This window comes from Euprymna scolopes, chromosome 46, assembly GCF_053919585.1.
Source record: "Euprymna scolopes isolate OS-2025 chromosome 46, ASM5391958v1, whole genome shotgun sequence".
In the NCBI taxonomy this organism is placed as follows: domain Eukaryota; kingdom Metazoa; phylum Mollusca; class Cephalopoda; order Sepiida; family Sepiolidae; genus Euprymna; species Euprymna scolopes.
Genome location: NC_136527.1, coordinates 29,896,287 through 29,906,243, shown reverse-complemented (window position 1 = coordinate 29,906,243; position 9,957 = coordinate 29,896,287). Strand labels below are relative to the sequence as shown.

The window sequence follows — 9,957 nt, the reverse complement described above, 5'->3', positions numbered from 1 at the left end:
ATTTTTTTTCATTGTAAACTATAAAGAAGTTTTTCTGGTCAATATCTAGAATCGTTCACCCCCCCCCCCGCAAATCTTCCACGATTACAACTTTTATCATTTTTCGGGGGTACTGAAAGCGAATATATGCTTTAACAGTGGTGCACTGGTGCAAAGAAATAGTTTTCATGATATGAAAAAATGTACTTTTTTTTTAAGTGGGGTATCACTTTTTTTAACGTATTCTGCAAATGCGCAAAAATTGATACTAAATTCATGGAGTAATACTTACGTTTTTGTTTTATAATCTGCTTTCGATTAACTTTATCTGCTTTTATAAAGGAAACGATTTTTTAAATGTGATTGACTTTACAAGCTCAACATAACATTCAAGATGACGAACGGAAGAGCAAGTTCGCAGAAAACAAAATTGAAGAGGAAAAATAAAAAAGAAAATCATTTCGAAATAGAGCCGATCTGTTTGGTGAATATCACGGATAAAATTAGTATTATTTTATTTAACATTTTAATATTTACATGAGAGAGAAGAGATTACAAGTTTCATCTTTATTAATTCTCTAATTCGTTGCACGTGCAATTTATTGGCGGAAACTGATAGTTTTTAAAGCCGTTTTTTTTTTCGTATTTTTATTTATTTATTTGTTTGAGATTCCTGTTTTTTTTTAATTATTGTGTTAAAAACATTTAAGTTAATCTGATGCTTGTGCAGTTTAACAAACACATTAAAAATAAAGATATTGGTGAACAATAGTTTATCATATTTTTTTTTTTTTTGTAAATTTCCTATTTTTTTATCGTGGGGTTTGTATTACTGTACACATAGATTCGAAAAAGTTGTCAAAAAACAAATATATAACAAATAAATGTTATCAAAGACAAGATAAGTTACTTTTCTACCTAACTGGATATATTTTTCGTGTTTTTATTCAATGTAACATGTTTATTCAGCTCGAAAATCATACAGTGTTTACCGATGTATTGGAAAATTCAAGATGGCGCCTCACTCTCTCTTTAACACAGTAAGTTTGGGAAAAGATGTTATAAATAAATAAAAACTAGACAAAATGCTATTAAAAACCCGCCGAATATATGTCAATATGTTGAGCGAGGTTTTAACACTATTTTATGCAGTTTTTTTTATTATTTATAACACCTTTTCCCGAACTTACCGTGTTAAAGAGAGAGTCAGACGCCATCTTGAATTTTCCAATACATCGGTAAACACTGTATGATTTTCGAGCTGAATAAACATGTTACTGTGATGAAAAGAGAGACCAACGAGAACAGAATAAGGCAAAGAGTGGAGTAACTGCTCAAGTGGGCTTTATTGAACTAAATCCTCACATGAGGAGTCCATGAGAGTGGCGTGCGTACCACGAGGAGACTCTCGGAAAAGGAGGAATCAGGTAAAGGGAGGGGGGCTGTACAGGAAGTAGGAAAAGGGAGATAATCAACGGATGTTGATGGGAGAGTTCTTCTGATTTTACCACATTTTCCGCCGCTCAGGGAAAGTCCAGGTCAGTCAGCTTCTTAGGGACCAGGTCGCTGCAGTAGTCTATTTCGGCTGAAATAGGAAACAAAGAGAAAAGATATAAGAGTTCAATGTTGGTAATTTTCCTCTAGGTACCGAGGTTTCCGACGAACTCTAGAGGAGCGTCGCGGATTGGTTGCATCATATAGGATCGGAGAGGGCCTCGAATTATCGTCTTGGAAGGTTGATTGAGGACAAGGAGGAGCGAGATTCTCCACGATAGAGTTAGCGGTGTCAGTAGGGTTTACCATAAGAAGGTGTTCAGGTTCCTCGAGTGTCGAAGGGAGTATGTTGGGTTGGTCATTTGGCAGAGCACATGGTGGGTCAGAAAGGGTGGAATCTGATTCCAGAAGTGGCTGGGAATGAATTGCTTCTTCTGCTAAGGGAGCAATATGACGAAGAGATACAGTAGTTTCTCTTCCATTATTAAGCCGTACGTGGGCATAGTTCGGATTCACATCCAGGATCTCAACTGTTTCCACCGAGGGCTCATATTTACTACCGAGCACGTGTCGCTTCAGGAGAGCAGATTTAGATTTTGTCATCCATGTCGGTATAGATTCACCTGTAGACGATTTTCTGGGGAAGGTAAACATGCGTTCGTGAGGGGTACAATTAGTAGCAGTGGAGAGCAACGAACGTATACAATGGAGGGCCACGTCTAGAACTTTTTCCCAACTACTAACATGAAGATTATTTGACCGCAGTGCTAAGTTCACTGTTTGCCAGATAATTCCATTGTATCTTTCCACTTGACCATTACCTTGAGGATTGAAGGCGGTAGTTCTGCTCGTGGCAATTCGCCGGGAATTTAGGAATTCCTTTAGTTCATCCGACATGAAGGCCGTGCCCCGGTCAGAGTGCACAAAAGATGGATTTCCAAAAACGGAGAATAGGTTGGTCAAATGCTTCTTTACCGTAGCTGCTGAGACGTCTGCGCAAGGGTAGGCGAACGGGAAACGAGAATATTCATCCACAATGGTCAGTATGTACCTGTTGCGAGAGTTGGAAGGTAGAGGTCCTTTGAAATCCATACTTAGTCTCTCGAACGGTTTGCTCGCCTTTATGAGGGGTTGGGAGGACACTTTAATAAATCTTGGTTTTATCTCGGAACACACCTGGCAGGACCTAGTCATAGCCCTTATGTCTTCCACCGAGTAGGGCAAGTTCTTACTTCGAATGAAATGCAGCATTCGAGTCACTCCAGGGTGACATAAGCTCCTGTGTAGATCGAACAATTTGTTATTCATTTTTGCGGATGAACAAATTCGAGACAGTGCATCGGCGGCCGCGTTTTGTTTTCCGGGGCGATACACTATATCGTAGCTGAAGCAGGCAAGCTCTAATTTCCACCTAGTAATTTTCTCATTTTTTATTTTGCTTTTACCTTTAGGGTTTAGCATGAAGGAGACAGATTTTTGGTCGGTGATGAGCTTGAAATGCTTCCCGAGTAGCAAGTGTCGCCATTTTCTGATCGCTTCTACAATGGCATAGGCTTCTTTTTCTACAGCAGAATGCTTTTGTTCTGTAGGCGTTAGGGTTCTTGAAAAGAAAGCCGCGGGCCGACCGTTTTGGGTTAGTGAAGCAGCAATAGCATGTTCGGAAGCATCCGTTTCAATTTCAAGGGGGGAGTCCGAGTCTATACTAGTCAGCGAGGATTTGGCAATTTCTTTTTTTTAGGTGGAAGAAAGCATCCGACTGTCTCTCAGAGAGGGGAAAACTAGTTACTCTAGTCAGGGGATGTAATTTCTCAGAAAAATTGGGTATCCACCTTGAATAGTGGGAGAACATTCCCATCGCTCGACGGAGGGAAGAGAGGTTTTTTGGTACTGGTAGGTCCATCAATCCTTTAAGTCTGTCAGGATCGGGTTTTATCGCGACTTGATGATAAGCACTTGTCAGGTCTAATGTGCTAAATACTTGGTAGCTGGCAATCTCGTTCACCATGTCCTCTATCCGCGGAAGGGGGTAAGCATCCAATAACGTAAAGCGGTTTATTGTCTGCGAATAGTCGACGACAAGTCTTTTCTTGTGATTTTCAGGCGATATTACTAGTGATTGGGCTCGCCAAGGGGATTGCGAGGGTTCTATAATGCCTTCTTTCAGCATACGTTTTACTTCTGACTGAATGAATTTCGAGTCAGGTAGGCTATGTCTTCTGGATTTTATAGCTACCGGACGGCAGTCTGAAGTTAGATTCGCAAAAAGGGATGGATAGCCAATGTTGTTCATAGCAGTAAGTCCACACACAGTAAGGGGAGTAAGTGATCCCCCAAAAGGTATTTCTAATGAAGAAAGTCGACATAGAAAATCATGCCCGAGAATGACATCGCAGCACAAGTCTGGCATAACAGAAAGCCTCACCTTATGGTATTCTCTATCTTTCAAACGGAGGGATGCTATACAATGTCCTAAGGTACTGGATGAATGGGAACTGCTAGCCATGAAGATTCGTTCAGTACTTGGCGAGATAGCGAGCCCCAGCTTCTTAACTTGGTCCGGGTGTATAAAGTTTTCAGTGCTACCAGTGTCTATGAGTATTTTTACCGTTTTACCCCTTATTCTCCCACATAATGTCGAACGAGACAGGCTTTCCGAAAAATTATGAGTAGAGAGAGAAGCGATAATAGACTTACCGGGGTTGGTAGCAGCGGCGGCGGCGACAACGGCGGACGATTTGCAAACACGTGCGAAATGCCCTTTTTTATTACAGTTCTTACAGAAGGCGTTTCGCGCGGGACACTCAGATCTGTTGTGCTTCCCTCTTCCACAGAAGTAACAGCATGCGACAGCGGCTACTATCCGTTCGGGTGTGGAGGGTGCGGTTGCGGTGATGTTTGTTTCTTCGGCTCGGGTAGACGCGCTTACGGCATTCGTTCGAGAATAGGACGCTAATTGTTTCTGAGCCGTTTCCATAACGAGTGCCTGGTTGTAAGCGGCTTTTAAGTCCAGCGACCCATTCTCTAAAAGTCTTTGTCGAATATAGTTCGATGACATTCCATTTATAAATGCGTCTCGAACGTATTCATCTCTCGCTTGCGTCTCCGAGACGGCACGAAATTCACAATCCTTGGCAAGGGTTTTTAACGACTGTAAATATTGGTCGATGCTTTCGTCCGTTTGTTGACGGCGAGTGGCCAAAAGATGCCTACAAAAGATGCTATTTTTAGGCTGAATAAAAATGGTGTCCAGTATGTCCATCGCGGAATTGAAACAGTCCACGTCAGAAATATTCTTGAAGATAGTTGGAGAGACGAGATTAACGAGGAGGCTGAATTTAAGCCTGTCAGTCAGAGGAGTTTGTTGACTTTCACCGGCAACGTCGAGAAAGATGGCAAACGATTTTTTCCAATGTGTCCAGATATCTGCGGCGTCGGGTTGGCTGGGATCTAGATGTAGCCGTTCTGGTTTTAAATATTTCTCCATAGTGAGGAGAGGATATAGTTCAATAAATTGTGATGAAAAGAGAGACCAACGAGAACAGAATAAGGCAAAGAGTGGAGTAACTGCTCAAGTGGGCTTTATTGAACTAAATCCTCACATGAGGAGTCCATGAGAGTGGCGTGCGTACCACGAGGAGACTCTCGGAAAAGGAGGAATCAGGTAAAGGGAGGGGGGCTGTACAGGAAGTAGGAAAAGGGAGATAATCAACGGATGTTGATGGGAGAGTTCTTCTGATTTTACCACAGTTACATTTAATGAAAACACGAAAAATTTATCCAGTTACGTAGAAAAGTAACTTATCTTGCCTTTGATAACATTTATTTGTTGTATATTTGTTTTTTGACAACTTTTTCGAATCTATGTGTACAGTAATACAAACCTGCTTATCATATTTTTTAATCGATTTCCGATTACTTTTTTTTTTATCATGTTTTAAAGCTTAAAGTCAATCAATCGATAATCTTGACTGGTTACTTATCATGGGTGTAATTCAGCTCAAGGAAATAATTTACCCCGAATTCCAATTATGACTGCAAAACATCGAACCTGAAATGTAAATATGAAATACTGCTGATGCAATTCTCTATCTATATAAGAGCCAGATACGTCCAAGAATGGAATACTGTTGCCACATATGGGCAGGAGCTGCTAGAAAAGACTTGCCCTGCCTTGATAGGGTTCAAAATAGACTTCGTGGCCTGGTGGGAGATGTCCTTTTCTCTTCGCTGCAACCTCTATCTCACAGAAGAGATGTTGCGAGTTTTTTTTTTTTTTTAATTATTGGCCAATATTATATAAAAATTATGCTATGCCGAAAGTTTCACATTCTTGCGAGCAAGGAAATTATTAAAATCTTGCCTGAAAAATTATGCGAAATCTGTAATTAAAAAAAATAGAAATATATTTTGCAATGATAATTTTTTGTTGTGAAAATATTAAATAAACAATGATTAATTCAATGATAATATCGGTAGTTTGAGAAAGTAATTTTTCGGTAAATTTTTAGTTTACCGACCCCTCGGCATTCACCTTTAATTTGTCGACTTTTATACGTTTTCGGATACGCTAAGAACGAATATCGCATTTATTTTTTGCGCAAACACACAGTTATCCATTTTTTAAGACATTCACTATCCAACGTCATCCTTATCATTTTTAATGGCGGCCATCTTGTTTTCCAATAACGACAAGAAAAACCGCAAAAAGAAGGTAAATATGTCACATGTAACTGGAATCCCCCCTCCCCACCACCAGCGTTGGCGCAAATAAAGTAAGGTCTATTGGAGGTGGGGAGGGGTAAATTCAAAGAAATCTTGAGCGAAGGGAAAGAACGTAAAGAAAAGACCACAAATTAAAAACAATATTTACAATAATATTTATTAAAATAAATTAAAACGTAAATATTTTGCTATAACAGAACACCGACCACTAATTTGTTTTTTTAGGGGTTGTAATGAGGCGAAATGTAAACAAAAGAGCACAAAGGCCGTGGTTTGTATGTTAAGCGCCAGAAGCTTTATTCTTGGCAGATGTCTTCATACAGGGCTGTGTGTGCTTCGCACGCAGTTTCGTATTTAGTTGTAACCGTAGCTACGTACTTCATAACATCCCCCTTATTCAATAATGTTTTATTGTTTTTTTTATTAACCATTTATATTGTTTTTTTTTTATTACCCATTTTTATTGTTTTTTTTATTACCCATTTTTATTGTTTTTTTATTACCCATTTTTATTGTTTTTTTTATTACCCATTGCAGTCTGGGCTTATGTGTGTTTTTGTTTATTATTTTTAAATGTGTTGTGTTTTGCTGATATTTGTGTGTCTGTATATTCATTTTAAATGTGTTGTGTCTCTTGTGTTTTGTTGATGTTTTGTGTGTGTTTGTTGTCTAGTGTATAGTCTCTTAGTCGGGTAGGGAGTTTGACAACACGACTAGACCTGCGAGGTTGTTTGTCATGTGTTGACAGTTGTTGTAGCACTGGTTTCGTCTGGTCAGCATTATCTTCTGCTGCTTGGTGTATGGGAATATGATTAGGTATGATGGGTGTATTGGTTGAGCGGGTGGTTGGTTGGCGAATGTGTATTTGGTTTCTTCTGTAGCTTTTCCCATTTACTTGGACTCCGTAGCTGCGTGGTGCTTCTTTGCTAGTGATGATGCCAGGTTTCCAATGGCTGTGAGGGATCTGCGGGTGACATTTTACTCCAACAGACTGCCTAATAGTGAGGTCCGGCAGAGGTTTAGTGTGTCTATCATAGTATTTTTTTGCTACCTGTCTTTTATTTATGAGCGCTTGCTGTGTATTTGCTTGCACTTGTGGTATGTAGTCTGTGGGTTTGCAAGGTAGCATGGAGCGAGTGCGCCTTGAAAAGAACCTTTGTGCCGGTGAACTATGCATGCCAGGTGTGATAGCATTGCGCCATTCAAGTATGGCTTGCCAGAAGTCTTTCCTTTCTTTTGTTGACTTTTTTATAATTCCTTTCATAAGCTTCACTGCCGCTTCAGCCCGTCCATTTGATTGGTGATGGTGAGGGCTGGAGGTTATGTGCCTGATGTCCCATGACTGTGTGAATTTGTGACACTCGCTGCTTATATAGTTGGTAGCATTGTCAGTTATCATGGTAGCTGGTGTGCCATGTGTGGCAAACATAGGTTTGATCACCCTGACAAGGGAGTTTCCGCTTAGATCAGGGAGTTGGCCAACTTCCACAAAGTCTGTAAATATGTCCACCACTACTACAAAGTGTTTGCCGTTTATATCAAAACAGTCATTAGCAACAGACTGCCAAGGGTGAACTGGTATCGGGTGGGTCATCAAAGGTTGCTTTTGTTGTTGTGGTTGTGTCAGTTGGCAAATTTCACACCTTTGAACAGCTTCTGTGATCTCCGCATGCATTCGTGGCCAGAACATTATATCCGGGGCTGTGTTTAGTGTGTATTGAATGCCCAGATGGGATCTATGTGCTCTGGCAATCATGTCGGGTCTAAGCTTTGTCGGTATGATGAGGTGTGTGCCTCGATATGCCAGGTCATTTTCAGAGGACAGTTCGTCGCGGTATGGCCAGTATTCCCTGATGTTGAGTGGGCTGTCGTTTTTGTCCTCTGGCCACCCGTTTTTGTGACTTCGATTAATGTCCTTAATGTTGCGTCACAGTTAGTTTCCTCTTGTATCTGTGAGAGGCGGTGGTCAGTGACAAAGTGGTCGTCTTCCATAATGATGTTTTCTAACTCTTCTGCGAGTTTCTGTTCTTGCAGATAATATATGGTAAGGTTCTCTTCCATTGTGGCTGGGGCAGTAGGTGGCGATGCCCGAGATAGTGTGTGACTAATGTACATTTGGGGTCCTAGTTTGTATCTCACATCTCATTTGGAGCCTTAATCGCATTCGCTGGAGTCGTTTTGGGCTCACATGATTGGGTTTTCTTTCTAATTCCGTTTTCAGTGGCAGAGGAACCCTACGGGGATTATTTTGTATAGGCTTGACGTTTTGGTCGATTTCGATTTTGTGTTCGCCTGGTAGCTTCCCCAGGCCAGAGAAAACCTCTTCATATTTTCTGAGGATATCTTCTTTAGTAATTGTCCTTGCCTCCTTTACTTCACTCAGTTGCTGAACACATTCTGTATTAAAAGCTATCAGCCTCAGAGCTGAGCTAGCCTGTCCGGAAAGTAGTGAAGGTGAGTTGCCGTCCACCACTTGAAAGTTGACTTTTTTTCTTATGCCATTTATCTCACAATGAAGTATTATTGAGCCCAAGGGTTGCGGCATGGAATTGTCCTACAGCCTTAACCTTGTGTGAGAAGGCTGTAGTGGTGTTTTTTTTAGATGTTTATAGTCAGCAAGGGCCAAGGTGCTGCAGCTTGCTCCTGTGTCAATTTGGAATCTACACGTCGTCTTTGCACTGTCTCCTGGGATGGATAGACAAATGTCTGCATGGTACTGTTTGCGGTCTGACAGAGACCCAAGAACATAAATACTTTCGTCACTGCTGGGCACTTCTGTTTAGACATAGCGCACTTTTGCAGTTCGTTGCATCATGGGTTTGTTTGGCCGTTGTGGTAGGTGGGCTGTGTTTGTGATTGGCATACCCTGGCAATGTGATTGCGCTTTAGGCAGATTGCACACGTTAGTCCATAGGCCTGACATTTCCCTTTGTCGTGACTCTGTCTACAGAATTTGCAGTCCTTTATAAATTCGCATGTCTTTTTTTTGTCAGCTTTTGTGAAATGGATGTTCTCTATTGATTTGTTAAGTTTGCCGAGCTGTTGTTCAGCCTGTTCAGTGCTTTGAATAATATCTATTGTCCGGTCTAAGGTAAGTCCAGATTCGCTAAGAAGTCTGGCCCATACATTATTATTGCTGGTACCTATCACAATTCGGTCACGCAGTAATTCATCCTCAAGCGCACCGTACTTGCAGGTTTTAACTAGGTTTCTTAATTTATTTAAGTAACAGTCAAAATTTTCGTCCTGTTCCTGTGTGCAGGAATTAAACATATACCGTTGGTATATGGTGTTTTGTTTAGGCTCAAAGTAGTCTGTGAGCCTTTCCAAAATATTGTTGTACTCGCTTGTTCATCTTCCGATATTGGCAGATTTTTATATATCTGTAAGCATTCTTTACCGATAACAGAAAGCAGAGTTCCTACCTGTATTTTTGCTGCTTTTTTTTTCAATTTCCGTTGCAGCTGCATAATTTTCCCAGATTAATTTGAAGAGGGCCAGTTCGCTCGTAAATCGCCGTCCATTTCCATTTTCACTAGTGGTGGAATTATATATGCCATGTTGTAGCCGACGAATGTATAAAAATGACCGAACCCACGTGGTTGATAAATTCCGTGCCAGGATATGTAAACACAAAGTCCGAGTTAAAATATGTACGTTTTGCTGAACGATTATAATTATCCACAGTGTTTACGTTGTTCCGGAAAGAAGAAAAAATGAAATCCCACTTCGTTACACCATGTAATGATGCGAAATGTAACA

At 40.7% G+C, this 9,957-nt stretch overlaps 2 protein-coding genes across 2 annotated transcripts; both read right to left on the bottom strand.

Moving 5' to 3' along the window:
• Window positions 1-1,268: 1,268 nt before the first annotated feature.
• LOC145270401 (uncharacterized) lies at window positions 1,269-5,212 on the bottom strand. Its single transcript, XM_080126045.1, has 2 exons — window positions 4,168-5,212; window positions 1,269-1,564 (listed from the first exon to the last, which is right to left on the bottom strand). Exons 1-2 carry the CDS (start codon window positions 4,955-4,957, stop codon window positions 1,503-1,505), a joined length of 852 nt encoding a protein of 283 aa, XP_079982171.1. The 5' UTR covers window positions 4,958-5,212; the 3' UTR covers window positions 1,269-1,502.
• A 3,794-nt stretch (window positions 5,213-9,006) lies between these two features.
• LOC145270079 (uncharacterized) lies at window positions 9,007-9,468 on the bottom strand. Its single transcript, XM_080125679.1, has one exon. The coding sequence runs from the start codon at window positions 9,466-9,468 to the stop codon at window positions 9,007-9,009; it is 462 nt and encodes a 153-aa protein (XP_079981805.1).
• Between the last annotated feature and the right edge of the window lie 489 nt (window positions 9,469-9,957).